This window comes from Orbicella faveolata, unplaced genomic scaffold (assembly GCF_042242905.1).
Source record: "Orbicella faveolata isolate gen_17 unplaced genomic scaffold, um_ofav_v1 contig_13, whole genome shotgun sequence".
Classification (NCBI taxonomy): Eukaryota; Metazoa; Cnidaria; class Anthozoa; order Scleractinia; family Merulinidae; genus Orbicella; species Orbicella faveolata.
The window spans coordinates 10,270,107-10,285,756 of record NW_028301540.1 but is presented as its reverse complement, the minus strand read 5'-3'; the positions used below and the strand labels follow the sequence as shown (position 1 = coordinate 10,285,756).

The 15,650-nt window shown below is 38.0% G+C and overlaps 1 protein-coding gene across 1 annotated transcript; it reads right to left on the bottom strand.

Annotated features, from left to right (window-relative positions):
- Window positions 1-2,452: 2,452 nt before the first annotated feature.
- On the bottom strand, window positions 2,453-7,230 carry LOC110042097 (potassium channel subfamily K member 15-like). The gene is made up of 2 exons (XM_020747436.2): window positions 6,933-7,230; window positions 2,453-3,078 (listed from the first exon to the last, which is right to left on the bottom strand). Exons 1-2 carry the CDS (start codon window positions 7,228-7,230, stop codon window positions 2,453-2,455), a joined length of 924 nt encoding a protein of 307 aa, XP_020603095.2.
- Between the last annotated feature and the right edge of the window lie 8,420 nt (window positions 7,231-15,650).

The following is a 15,650-nucleotide window of genomic DNA, read 5'->3' as shown; positions in this document are numbered from 1 at the left end:
AAAAAAAAAACTTTTTAAACAAATTTATAAAGGTATAAATCGCTTGGTTAAGCATCTTACTAGTGTAGATGTAGTATTTCATAAATAGGATCTTGTAAAGAAATTTATTTAATATTTCTTTTTCATATGTGCCAGATATGATGCCAAATAGTTTATCTTTAATTGTTAGCAAGGATTTTGACTAGTACATGTTCGTGGCGTTAAACCAATCAATTGCGTTGTTTTCAAAAGTCTTTACAAATAGACAGTTAATAAATGTATGATCAATTGAGCCTTTCTCACCATATTAGAGACATTTATCGTCCGTTTCAATACCATATCGATAAAGCTCCTTTTTGGAAACTACAATTCTATGAATTAATTTAAACTGGAATTCCTTTAATTTTTTTTCCTTGTAGATGGTTTTTAGAGAGGTGAAAATTTTCTTCCAGGCAGTCCATCTAGTGGAATTGTTTTTTCCATTTCATTGGGCCAGTCTGGCTGACCATGCGAGTTTTACGGTTTAGTAACCCATAGAAGACTCTATATTTTTAGCTTTTCCTAGTTGCATTTGTGTAAAGTCTTCTAACTGGAACAGGAAGTTATTTCCTGTGTATAGTTTGTTTTCCAGTGGTTCTGTGTTCTTCGCTTAGATTGATAAATATTTTGGAACTGCACTGTAACTTGATAAAATTGGAGAAAAATCGTTTTGCAGGCATATTTGTTCTTAAATTCTTGGAAAGGCAAGAACTAACCATTGCTGTTCAGCGGATGTTGGATAGACTGTCAAACCATTCTCTAATGAAAACTGGTTTTCCTTCGACGAAATTTTCTTTGTTATTGAATAATACCATATCCTGTACTCTGTCGTATAGCTGTTGCGATTTTTTCATTCGTTGGAAAATGTAAGAACACTTTTGTAAAACGACGGCAAACTGTTTATGTATTTTACGTCATAGTTACATCTTTATAGAAAGTTCAAACCTCCAAATTTTCTTAGGTAATAATCTGGAACCGTTTTCAAGTCCTTATTTCTGGGATCAAAAGTCTTGGACTCCAAGCTAGCGTCAGAGCTTTAATCGTAGTTTCTACGTCTGTCATATGTATGCTTCCTTGATAAAGTCCGGCTCTTTTGATTTTGTCTCTTTTATTTTTCCATGGGACTCGAAGTTAAACAGTTTTGTCTTATGTATCGGCGTTCTTTCTTGAGGAACATTGAGATTTGAAGCTGAATAAACGAGTTGTGATAGAACCAAGGATTTTTTTATAAGTACTCTCCCAAATAGTGTAAGATCACGTGCACTCCACATATCCAGATCGGTTTGCAATTTTTGTAATTTAAGGTTGAATTTCATTTGCTTATTTCCATTTTCATCGTATGATACATAGATACCTAAGATTTTGACTGGACTTTGCAACCATTTTAATTTTGAAGGATTGCTTTTATTTATTTATTTATTTTTTCACATTTCCCAGACAAATCGGTTCAATTATTAGTTTTTTTCTTTGTCACATTTCCCAGCTAAAGCGGTTCAATTTTAAACCCGTTTGAGAACCAAAATTTTCAACTACTTCCAAGGCTTTTTCAACAGACGCCAAGTAGGCACAGGTTTGTATCATCTACGTATTGGCTTAATTTCAATCGTTTCCCTAATATTTTGATTCCTTTGATGCTTGGTGCTTGTCGAAGTCTGGTAGACACTATCTCTGCTGTGAGAATGATGAAAAGATACGGGGATGGTCTGTAGGCGGTCGGTAGACGGTCTGAACCATTTCGTTAAAAAAAAAAAACATTGTTTAATACAACGCTCTCGATGTTCGTATAAAAGGTGCTAACCTATTTTTTAAATATTTTTTTCAAAATTGACGATGTCTAACGTTCTCATTATAAAAGGTCATTCGAGGGAGTCAATGCTTTCTGGAATTCCAGGGATACCACGAAACCGGAAATGTTTTGCGCCTTAGTATATTGCATGACATCAATTATAAGTCGGCGGATATTTTCACCTATATTATATATAATAACTACTAGTACCTTACAGTAGTAAATTTGTAAAGTTTTACCTATTTTACTCAAAAAGTCATCACCAATGAATACATATTTTCGACAATGAAACAGGATATGAGTTTCATCTTCAACCTTGACACCACTATCGCAATGACAACAAGAGATCTTGTCATCTCTACCTGACGGAAAGGTGGATCTGTATGCTTCGCAAAATAAAATAACTCAGTTGAAGATAACAAGAAGCGTGCTATTCCATAACTTAAATAGTCTCAACGACTAAAATCAAAATAATCTTCCTCCCCCCCCCCCCCCCCCCCACCCCGCAAAGAAACCTCCCAACGCCCCGGTCCTAGTAGGTCGGGCCAAACATGCTTTGTATCTTGACCTTTGGTTTACTGATAACAGCTTGTTGTTTACAACGTTCGAGATAAAATGTAAAGTAGGAACTTCGTTACACCTCACTTTTCAGAAAGAAGCTGATAGCCGTCTTTGAATTTTGTTAGTTATTGTTGGATTTGGGACAACGATGATCACCGGTTCAGACTCAAATCGGTCATTCTCGTGTCCGGGACATTGCTGGCGATCCTGAGAATTAATTCTTAATTCTTCAAGGGCTTCGACAACTGAGGCAAGGACCCCGGAGACCACAGAGAGTGCTACCATAGCAGGCAGAGCTGACGCAGAAATCACCAACCCAAGAGTTATCTTGGAATGAAGAGATTCCTCACATCGTAATAGCAAGCCCCAGTTAGGAACGTAGTCACCATACCCAATGGTGGACAGTGTGACAAACCATGCGTAAACACCTTCTATAAAAGTCCAGCCCTCCAGGTAACTCTGTTTCAGTCCAAAGGCACATAAAGTCAAAACCATCAACGTCAGGATAGTGAAAAAGCTTTTCATTTTAACCCTTCGAGGTCTTCTCCTGCCAAGTGCCTTTGTCTCCAACATGTAAATGAACTTGTTAACCATTTTAGAAACGAGTTCTCCAACTGTTTTTAGAGTCAGCATTGATATGGGCAGACCAGCAAAGCAATATAGCACTGTAAGAAGTTGGCCGAGTGGAGTTTCTGGTGTAATATGGCCATAACCTGCAAAATAGGGACACAACAATAAGAATATCGTCAAATAGGATACAGACACCATACTGATGTCAATCTGATAGCAATTGAGACATCTCTATTCCAGGCTTTCCTTTCCGGAGTTACTTTGCACTTCTGTTGATTTTATTATTTTGCCTTTCTTACAGCAAAGCATACAAAGTCAAATTGTAAGAAAAACGAAATTAGAGGTAAGAACTAGAATAGAAGTGGGTGGCTATGCACGTGCGTTATAAATCTTTACACATTTCTTTGCTGTCATCTGCGAGACAACAGGGACCTTTAGCAATGACGACGAGAACGTGAACGTCACCGACCGGAAGTTGGGAAAACGAACTTCGAAGCTACCACGCATGCCCAATCGAGCACGACTCGTCGTCCACATCTCGTTCAGGACGCCATTTGCCGCCATCTGCCGTCTTGTCGAGAACGTGAGTATGTTTTATTTGTTTTCTAATTTCTACTTACGTATCTTAGGAATTTCTTCAATGTAAAGGGTCGGTTAGTGAATAAAAACAGTGCCGAAGTAATTTGATCGTACCGTGATGGAAAAAAAAACTTGATTTCTTTCGAGTTGCAGGTAGAGCTTTACAGTATAAAGTGGAGAAAGCAATGGCGAATGATAATAAAAGTACTGCAGGGTACGTAGTAGTTCTTTTATAAATACAAATCGCGGGCATTTCGTTATAGTTTTGTAATTTATACCAGTTGGCATGTTTAAGAAGACTTCTGGGCTTTGAAGAATATCCGAACTGCTCGGATCGACTATAAACTTAGCTTAGCTCTGAATCACTTGACGTTGATTACAACACTGAATAAACGTTAAATTGTTTTAGTGGATAATTTTTGCGTTTTCAAATTAACGGAACATTTGACATTTGTTTGACATTTTCCTGTTGACTGCCACAGAAAGCTGCAGCAAAGGACTCGTCCACGTAACCGGTTTACGAAAGTCTTTACGTTTCCCGCCGTGGACGACGGTCCCGTTCTAGGCCTCAATCGGTCATATACGTCGTCGTCCACGTTCTCGTCGTCATTGCTAAAGGTCCCTAACAACGTGAAGTGGCCAAGTTCTCCGTATTTCGAGAACGTGCACTGCGAGAGATTTTTTTTCCTGTATCTTCTTTTGGAACTGAACGCTCTCGTGTACATTTAACCTGAACAAACTTTTAGAACAAAAGGCTCACTCTACTCATCTAGACAATTGCGACATTCGAAGATAAATATAAATTCAATCCTTTTTAAGCGATGACGTCATTCGTCATCGCTTAATGCTGTCGCCGATGTAAGAGTGTGTCAAGCGCGATTTATCCTTTCAAACCGAAGAGCACTGGGAACTAGACAGATAGAAATAAGGTCATTTTGCGATCCGCCATCTTTGTTTTGCAAGTATTGAATACCTGGGAAAGTATATTTAATTCATAGCCGGCTGTTTAATAGAGACGGAAGATTGAAGTCTCGGTTAGTTATACTTTATCCGATAAAACTGAGCTTGCTAACAAACCCATTCGATCCACAAAATTAAAAAAAAAAATCAGCATGTAAATCAACACAAGTTCGAGCGATAGGGGTTGTTGAGAAGGTCAGTGCTGCAGTTGTTGAGATCGAGAGGAAACCAAACGCAGATTGTTGACAAAGTTAAAAAGGTGATCTGTCTGAAATCTTTATTTCGCTCCAACTTTCATTTATACTATGGTATTTTAGGGGTTTTACCGTGAATGATTCATTTTTTAACCGTAAAGGATTCATTTTCAAAGCCAAAAACTGATAACTGAAATAATATAGGGAATACAATAATAAAAGAGTGTAATCACAATTATTTTGAAGTGTTAGATATTTGAGTTACGAATGTATCAGGAAACAAGAACTATCGATACACTAGTCATGTTCTCTGTAGTTTACTGAGGCTGACGGGGTTGTGGTATATTAGAAAATGGGGTAATTATTTTGGTAATAAAAGCATAACATTATTAAGTAACTTATAATTATGATTTTCATTTAAACCCTCTTTTATTCTCATTGTAGGACACTGAAATGGCTAAACTTGTTGGCCCTACTTCACATATTCAAAATTAGTAGAATTTTACCAGTATACTGATGCAAATGTTGCAGTCTGATTGGCTGAGCTACTAGTTTACTATCAGCCAATAGAGTGTAGTGGCTGGAGGTCGTCTGCGAAATAGCGACGGTTTCTCGTTCTGGCGAACTAATTTTACGGAAGAACATTTAGATACAAATGGGTAATTAAATTCCTGAGAAGACAAAAAGAAGGACATTCACGGTTTCGTGACTAAAAAATGTCGTAAAATTTGATGAGGGTGCGAACCAAATGTAAATTCCTTAAGTGTAAAGTTATCTACAACGTACAATCAAAGACCCATGCCTGGGCTGCCTCGTGTCTCTCGTCTAGCGCGAAAAAATCCACTGCCAAACCAAAAACTGTAATGCAAGCGTAACGCTAGATCAAGAAGACAGGATGCATTTTAACTTCCATTAATTTTACTAGCAAGTTTCAATGTGGCCCGATTCGACCCTTATTGACAATGATTTTTTGATAAATCGTATCTGTTTGCTTTTTCTTGGAAAGTGTGCATTATATGATGGTTTTTAATCGGCTCATGTTTATCGCCTTAAGTTATACTTGCATCTAGTTTTATAAAAAGGGTTTTTTCTTAAACAGATTGTCAAAGTTTCAAATTCCACGTCTTCCAGTTCAGGAACGTTTACGCGGCTCTGTATTTAAGACAATTTTAAGCTCAAATCTGTTGTTGTTGTTGTTGTTGTTTTGTTTTATTTTTGTTCGCTTTTGTTTTTGTGTGTTTGTGTGTTTGTTTTTTGCTTTATTGCATGGAATGAAATGATTCTGATGTCAGAGGAATCGAAAACCAGTCAGCGAGAATAAATTCCAGGTAATTCGCGTATTGCTTCAAAGTTTAGGCTACTCTCATGCTAAAAATAAAATGTAAAGCAAACAGAATGCAAGTGTTACACTTCCGGTAGCAATACGAAAGTAATTGGATCTGACCTATGGTGGTGTATATACAGTGAGATATTGATCATAGAGCTAACAATTTATTAAATTCTGGTTTGCATTTTTAACATAATCGAGCCTACACATGAGGGAGCCTCTCTTCGCTGTTTATCATATTGTAACGTATTATTGCAATTTAATCTGTTTGAAATTGTGATAAATATCATCCAATTTAAAATCATTTAAAGCTGGAGAAATACAGTGACGAGATCGTTCATTTTAGTATCAACCTTGTCATCTAAGGAATTCAACTGAGATATTCCCCTGTGTTTAAAGAAGATGTCTCAATATGAAAATGAATAATTGTGCAACCCCAAAAAAACTTTTGATCACCTTCCCATTTCATCTTGCTTTAGAACATCTTTGATTTATTTATTGACATCACCAAGAAATGTAAGTTGTGACATTTCAACTTTGGATGACTGCCGTTTTTGGTCTGGTCACGTCACTTTCATATATGAAAGAAAACCAACTGAGAGGTTTTATTCTTACCCTCATCACTCCCCTGTTCTCACACTCATTTCTTCACCCCGTTTCACTCCTGTCAGTTCTTCTCACTTCACACATATGCTGTGCCGATTCTTATAGTTACTAAGCTTTCAGTTACTTTCTACTGTACATTCCTTAGTTTGTTTTGCTATTTCTAGGATAGCTAAGGCCTTGGCAGACGTCATCGCTTTTGCATGCTTTGCGTGCTGTTTATTTTACTAGACGTTGTCCTCGAATTCGCCTACAATCCCAACCAGGCAATAACCATCTTATTTACCAGACAGCATGAAGTAATAGTGATCTTTTCCTTAGTTATACCACTTACCGACTGTCGCTAACGTTGTCATCGAAAAGCTAAGACCACTAAGAATGCTCCAGTCCGGTTTGTTTCCAACTCTAACAACTTCAAAAGCCTTCTGCATAAAACGTTTAAAATCGCTTTCGTTTATTGAAGTGTTATACTGAGCTGTAAAATTCTGTTGAAGTTCTCGAGAAAGCCTGAAATAAACCTCTTTATTTTTCTCAGGCTTCCTTTCAAGATAGTAGAACATGCATCCGCCAAGAACTGCATAAATGTATAGTAGGAATGCTCTCCAAAGACTTTTCTGCAGAAGCTTCTTCATTTTATTTCTCTGCTTTTTGCTCGCTCTTTTCTTTTAACCTGCAAGGGAAGGAATGCCAAAACTATCTCAATATTTGAATCTAAATTAACGAGCAGGTTCCAACATATTTATATCTACTAGAAACTGACATGCCATCATCCTTTTTTCGAAATATTCAAACTTTGATAACTTATCATAGTGCCCAAGGGCGTGGCTTTTTTTGGTCTAGCCGATTAAATCTTAAGTCCAGTATATTTATCTTTAATTACTGATGAGCTTATGTAAACTTCTTGATCCACATTTAACAAATGGGAAATGTCGTGATGGGAAATGTCGGCAACAACATTAGTTTAATTCATGCCTGTCAAAAAGCTTTGAAATTTCCACAACAGTCACAATGGCGTGTGTGGAGACTTGAAATTGTTGAATAGTACTTGTTTATTTTGGGAGGCTTGGTGGCCTCATGGTCAGTGCGCTCGCCTTCGGATCGAGCGGTCCTGGTTCAAGCCCTGGCCGGGGACATTGCATTTTGTTCTTGGGCACAACACTTTACTCTCACAGTGTCTCTCCCTACCCAGGTGTATAAATGGGTAGCGACAAACGTAATGCTGGGGGTAACCCTGCGATAGACTAGCATCCCATCCAGGGGGAGTAGAAATACTCCTGGTCGCTTCATGCTACAGAGACCGGGATGAGCTCCGGCCTGATTGGCCACTTGGCTCTTATGCAGACTTTCTATGTCCCGGCTTCCGAACACATCGATAAATCAATTTTTTTATTTATTTATTTATTTATTTATTTATTTATTATTTAGCCCTTTATCTTATTTATTTACTGAAAAAAAGGTAACATACAACACAATTAAAAAAAAAAACAATACACATAAATTTAAAATGTAACAACTCACAAAAAGAAATTACAACTAGTGAAAACAGCTAACTGAAAAGATTTACGAATTACGGTCTAACAAACACTCACAAGAATCGAACAAAAGCAAAAGTGCTCTGAAGAGTAACAAGGCCTCGAATCTTCTTTTTGTCTGTCCCGAGCTTGTTTTTTAAAAATTTTAGACAGGATGTAAAACAGAAGGGGTCTTTATTTTTTGCAGAAATATAGATGTAATTTCTGGACACAAGCAAACAGTAGTTAATACCTAAAAAAGACTTTTCCGGGATGAAAAGCAAATAGAATATCACGCTGTTTGTGTTTGATTTGCATGTTATATTTACAATTCCACCAAGAAGTGAAATCGATCCAAAATACTTTACTAAAATCACGTTCAACAAAGAGATGGGTCAGTGTTTGACTGCCACTGCAAAAGTAAAATTTGTCGTTCTCTGTTATCTTATCTCTAAAGAGTCTACTTTTTGTGTACAGAATGTTGTGGTTAATCTTAAATTGAAAAACTAACATTCTCACATCGAGCGTTAGTTTGAAAGGAAGCTCACAAATATGTGAAATTTCATGGGCAGAAAAACCTGTCTTTTCAAGCTTTCCCACTGACGTGGGCTTCTCAAAAATCTTTTTTGTCAGTATTTGTGTAAGCGTCTTACTTGAAATATTTTGTGTATCAATAATCTTATTTTCGCAGTCGTTAGTTTTGTTTTCCTCATAGCTATTCTTGAGTTTGTTTTTTCAACTCAAGGAACTCAACTCAAGGAAATTGCGTTATTGTACTGTAGGTCAACCTTAACAAGTGTTGCACTTGTCAGTATTGTAAGGAAATTGCGTTTAAAAGCCCTAAAAACTGCAAAGAATGTGTTTTAATGCCGAAGGAATGCTGGAAAACATTAAGTGTCAAAAAATTTCCATCCTCAATTATCAGATCTTTTACGTATTTAACTCCGGCTTCATCCCACGATCGATAGAATACTGACTTGCCTGCAATTGTAACAAATTTATTGTTCAAAATAACCACATTTTTCACCTCATTCTTGTTTAAGGGAGTGTGAGCCACTATCCTCTACCATGCATTGAGCATAAATCAATTTACTAAATTTCTTGTTTTCTGATTGGTTGTTTTTTATTTTTGTTTTTTGTTTTTGTTTTTTGTTGTTGGAGGCGTATATCGCAGACACATTGTCCACTGCTCGTGAGATATTAATTGCTCAATAAATTTTGCATGAGTGGTTCCCTAACCTGAACAATAAGTTGTTTTATTTCACCCAAATACACTGCTTAATTATGACGTTATTTTATGTAAATAAACTCACTTTTCTGTTAAAATGCCGCATCAAAATCATAGACTGTTTTCTTAAGTGACTGCCAATTGGCCGCGTTCGATATATCATTATTCTGACATGGCTCCGAGGCTTTCGGATCAAAATTGTAAATCTTTTAAGTTCCTTTTATCTCTCAACTCACAAAAGAAACTTGGACACAAAGAAAACAACACCAAATACAGAAGTTTGTAATGAAAGCCTAAAAGCCATGTTAGAATATTGAGATATCGAACGTGGCCTATTTAAATTCCTTTGAACGCATTTAACTTAGCGTCGCTTACCTTGTTTAAGAACAAAAAAAATTGAATTATCAGTTTAAAGATGATTTTCCAGTCCGTAATGCGCAGTCTCAGCACCCTAATGTTTATAAACATAAAATGTCTCACTCGATGGAATGCGAATCGATGTTATTCGTTACGAACCACGTACCTTATCTTTGAGGTCTTTCAATTTCAAATTCTTTTTCCAACAGCCTCATTGATTTTTACAGCTGCGAAGTTGTTTCATCAAGTGATATGAGGAAGCACGAAACATACAGCTTCGCGTCCATAATCGCGGTTGACTGGAAACTTTGAATTTACTTTTTGTAAGTAGTTACGGAATTTTACATTTTGTGATGTCTTACATGAAACAAAACAAAAAACGTAAACAAACTTTCGAGAGTGCGCAGTACGGACTGGAAATCATCTTTAAAAACGAGGTAAGTAAAGCTTATTTTAATACTTACAAAAGAATTTACAATTGGCCGTCATTTATGAAAAAGTTCCATTACGTAACCACAAGCGAGCCCCTAGAGTGATTCAACAATTTCCATAATTCTATGCTAATAAGCATTGTTTATGCTAATGCAAAAAACAGTCATGAACACACCTACTAAAGTCCAATGTCTCTCTTTTTCACATTGCGCCACTTACCAATATCGGTAAATACTGAGTAAACTTAGGGTAAACTTCATTAGCAAAATTTCACGAATTTTGAACATCGTTTCCTATGTTTTAGCTGCACAAGAGTTGAGTTTTTCAAAACAAACAGGGTTGAATGAATAAACACTTCCTCAACCCCGTTTGCGCGCGAATAAGTTGCAATCTTTTCGTTACGTTGGGAAGCGACACTTTTTTTCCCTTGAGGTACCGTTTATTTCGTACGTGTATTTGCTCCACTGTTCGAATCTCGTTGATGTCCTAAAAATCTTTTTTGGAGGGGCGAAATAAGGTACTGCTTGTATTGCGATGGTCAAATCCTCATTTCATTTGTATTTCCGCAGTTCGCAACATTCTTATCTATGTTCTTCCATATGTTGTTTTAGCAAATATGATAGAATTTAAAAACATTTTCCACGCTTTCTGAACTTAACATATAAATATGCATGGTACGATAACAACTGAACGCGAATTCGCACGCTCTAATGTCCACATTAGACACAATCTCAGACTGTCATGAAATGGTTAATTAGTCAAGTATCAGTGATAACTAAAAACGATTTCAAAACCCGGGTTAAGTTTACACGAAATCTACGTGCTTGTCATCAATTTAACTTTTAATTACAAGTGCAGCCTTAACAAGTTTTGTAAAGTGTTGCCCTAACCTTGAAATTGTGAATGAGGTCCCTATTGCCCGCGCTGGCCCCAACTAGTCCGTGGGCGAAATCGTAAGACTATACAAACTTACCAAGATATAACTGAGTCACTTGTGGCACAACATTTTGCTGACCTCTTAATTAAACAGCAGTGAGACTAGGGCGTGCTCGAGAAACAACGCTTAGGCGAAACAGTCCTACCGAGAACAGAACCAAGACCGACGCTGAGTTACTTGAAGCCTGATTGAGGCGAAGCAGTTTGTAGCATAAAAAAACCAACAACAACAACAAAAAGAGAAATTAAAGTGTTATTGTGGAGAAAAAAGAAAAGACGAATGCGGATATCGGATGCGCGATACGATAAGGTGAGCTTTTTAGATTTGGAAAACGGCACAGTGGAACGTTTCTTGTTACACACGCGGGGAAACGAAATAATAATAATAAAAAGCAGCCAAGAAAGGAAAAATATATGATTTTTCACCGGATCGGACTTCGAACAGAAACGACCTAAACTGAAATACTAATTGCGTGTCACGCACCAACAGCTGCCTCGCACACAATAGGCCACATCGGAGTTGCTTTGTTTCTATTTAAAACGAATTCCAAAAGGAGTTAGATTTCAATGAAAATGAATTTGAAGTGAAGCGCATTGATATATTATTTCGCACGATGACTCATTTTTGACAGAGGTAAAAGGCAACTTGGAAATGACCCGTTTTTTGACTTAGCAAAATTAAATGTTGCTTAACTCGTTTAGACGGAGAAGTGGCGGAAAATGCCCTCGCCGTCTTTAGTCATTAAAAACCTCATTTGTTTAATTTTTAAGTAATATTACACGTGCCAAACTTGCACGTGGAATGAGCAATAAGGAAGTCTGCCTTGGAGGTTTCCAAACTTTGCGACTTTACCTGAAATTGATCTGGAAACATTTTGGTATGACCTTAATTGATGACAAGTCGTCGTTCTCTGGGCTCGATGTTCCCTGAGGCAACCATATTTTGATAGCAGTGTGTGTGGTTTTTGCTTTGTTTTTTGTTTTTAATTCGGGATTTTGTGGTTTTTATTAACAAAATGCATTATATAAACTATTACAAACTATTATATAATCTCTAAGTTATATAATAACTATTGCTTAAAAAATTCTTAACTTGAACCCCATCTACGGTAAAACCTATCAAATTTCACGCGTGACGCGTGATGATAACGTTCGCATAAAAGCTTACCATACAAACCGTTTTTATAGTTTACCAAACTTGGCGAGTTTATCTGTTATTTATCTACAGCAGTACGTGTGTGTGGATATTATTATCTATTTACTTATTTTGCAATTTGGAATTTTATTTTTTTCTATTAACAGAATATATTATATAACCTATTATATGGCTCGTGTTCGTAGCCCATCTTACGCGAGCTCTGATTGGCTAACTGTAGGACATTATTCTCTCGTAATGCCCGGGTTGATTACGGGCCTCCAAAGACAGAGCAAAATGCCATATAATAACATATAATAAACAATTTATAAACCTCGAACGTTCGGTCTTTACAAGACAATCGCAAAACTCGAAATACGGCATGGTCTCGGTTATGTTACATAACGTATATGATAATTGTACGAATTATACGAATTTCATATCTTCTATGTCATTATATAACCTCTAAGTTTCATAACCCTTGCTTTAAAAATTCTTGGCATGAAGGAGGACGGAATTCCTCCTACCCCCTGCATGGTCGTAGAACACCAAAGTATCCCCAACAAAGCGCATGTTTCCTGCAGGCTTAAGAAGTTAATATCAACACAAAAGACTTTGTTTTACCAAATTTCCAAACACGAAGGAAGAGAGTTGAAAATACGAACTGTAGCGGAGAATTTTTGACGAATTTTGAGGTCAAACACGGTCTTGAGTGCTTGATATGTCTTCTCAATGGAAACCAAAACTAGCCAGAAAACGGAAAAATTAAATCGTAAAGGTCTATGCTAATTTAGACCAGAAATCCAGACATCGTCGCGGTCTTGATTCCCTTTACTTAAACTGGATAAAATTTTAATGAGATTGAGAATTCTAGATTACGATCTTCTATTCAGTTTAAGGAAGATATAATAAACGTAAAAAAACGAAAAATTTTAAATAACAAAAAACGACAAGATGACGCTTTTAAAAAAAAGATCTGTACTCGTTTTCCAAATGACGCCATGGGAACAATTACTATTTAATGAAGTGTAAAATAGATCCTACATGAGCATAATGCGACTATTTATTATATAGGCACGAGTGTTTTACTGGAAAATACACCACCCGTAAAGCGACCTTCACACGGCAAACTTAAGTTGGCAAACTGGTGTTGGCAAACTTCAAAAAGTTGGCAAACTCGTTCCTTCACACGTCAAGCTCGCGTCAAATCACAACACACGGTAATTTGCAACATGGCCCATTTGGTGCAGTGGCACTTACGTAAAACAATGGAACAGAAGAAGAGAAGAGAAGAAACAGAAAGCGACAAAGGTTTGTATGAAACTCAGTTTGTCCGCTAGCTCTTCCATTTTCTTTTGTTTGTTTTTAGTACCTTTGAGGTGTAGACTACAGATGAAACGTCCCAAACAGCCGGACAATAGACCATTTTACAGTTTTCTGCTCAGTGACCTGGCCTTTGTATGGCAGCGAGGCTAGCGTTGACCTTGTTTTGATACAGACCTCACTGCTTTTGTCATGTAAATGCACCTAGTTAACATCAGAACAACTTGTTTTACGCAACAAAAGCAGTGAGGTCTGTATCAAAACAAGGTCAACTCTAGCCTCGCTGCCATACAAAGGCCAGGTCATTGAGCAGACAACTGTAAAATGGTCTATTGTAACCTCTTCGATAAATTTAAAAGTGGCCTCGCGTTCATCTTGACTTGCGTCCACCGTTTTGTAAAGTATCACGCAAATGAATCACGTGAATGGAGCGCGAGTTTTGATTGGTTGCCAGTTACCAACACATGTTTGCCAATCGTTCACACGTCAGATACGAGTTAACCAACACGGAAAAGTTGGTGAAAAAGTTGGCGAAAATAGAGGCAAGTTCTATTTGCCGCCAAATGTTTGTAAACGTGTTTGCCGACTGTTTTTGTGCCGTTCACACACACCAACTTGAGATTGCCAACACGAGTTTGCCAACTTAAGTTTGCCGTGTGAAGGCCGCTTAAAATTCATACGAAACCACATCCGGGACTCGGTTGGCGTATTTTCGATACCTCACTAGTAAAGATATGGATTACTTCACTGATATCATGTTTGACCCTTAAACTGTAATTAAATTTGTTGTTGTATTAGCGAAACATCTTCGGTTCTTCCTTGCAAGTCTTCGGCAATCTTCGGTTATCTTCGGAAATCTTCGAAAATCTTCGGAAAGTTTTGGGAAACATTCGTGTGGCCTTCGGACAATTTTTGGAGAATCTGAAAATCTTCGGAAAGTGGTCGGAAATCTTCGGATCACCACTCGTCGCGGCGTTGGCTTGTGTCCGAGCATCAATTTCTTCTAACAGTACGGTCTCCTCTTCTTTGATGGCCTCGGAGTTGGCTTAGCAGGCCAATCCTTGCGTAGAATTTGCGAGGACAGTGAGGGCACGGGCGGACGGGCGGGCGGTGGGCGAGGGGCTGCAAGGCCGCGTTTTTGTACTGCACGTTTCTCATCGGCTTTCCGCCTCCATTCCGCTGCAAACATGGCAGTCCCGGTGGAAATGGACTGTCGCCAGCCGGAAAGTAGCTTTGAGCTGATCTTTGTAGGGGAGGAAAGCATCGCTCATCCTGGCGACGTGACCAGACCAGCAGAGGCGATGTTTCACCATCATGGACTCAATACTAACAGCGTTGGCTTGCTCCAGGAAGGAGGAGTTTGTGATGTAGTCGTTCCGTTTGATGTTGAGGATGGAGCGGAGCTTTCGTTGGTGGAATTGCTAGAGCTTCTTAATGTCCTTCTGGAGCAGTGTCTCCAGGCCTCGCAGCCGTAGAGCGGAGTGGAAATGACAACCACTTTGAAGACCATGAGTTTGGTGGTTCGGCTGAGGTCTTTGTTCTTGAAGACTCTTTTATAAAGTTTGCCAAATGCAGTGTGTGCAGCTCCGATTCGGTGGTCAACGTCTTTCTCGGCGGTGCAGTTAGATGACAGAATGTTTCCGAGGTATGGGAAGTGGTCAACCTGCTCGAGGTGGGTTTCACCAATGGAGATTTTGAAGACTGGAAGAGGAGTTTTTAGATCCGCCGTGTTGGGCGGTGAGGCCAAAAAGACTGTAGGTGTTGATAGATTGTTGGAAGTCATCAGTAGAATGGCAAGGAGCAGCATTGTCATCTGTGTACGCGTATGGGAGCTCTGTGATGGATCTGTTGCCAGTAAATCAATAGTAGAAATGAAAAGACCAAGAAGGATTGCGCGAACGGGAAAAGTATCCCATGCGAGGCGTAACCCAAAATCTAATGTGTGATGATCGGCTCAAGACTTGGTACTCAGAGTTGAAACAAATTTATATATCCTCTTTGATTTCACCGTGCACTGAAATAAAATGCATGGTAAGTGTTTTTGAATATAGCAATCCATTTACAAAAGTATATCCTTCGATAAGTCGTATATATTCATGGTCATCCAGATGTTTTAAGTCGACTTCTTTT

Bases quoted from the DNA above. Each gene is read 5' to 3' on its own strand.
- LOC110042097 (XM_020747436.2), bottom strand. From the start codon at position 7,230: ATGAAGAAGCTTCTGCAGAAAAGTCTTTGGAGAGCATTCCTACTATAC. The intron at 3,079-6,932 runs GTAAGTGGTATA...CCTATTTTGCAG, and splicing joins GACAACGTTAGCGACAGTCG to GTTATGGCCATATTACACCA.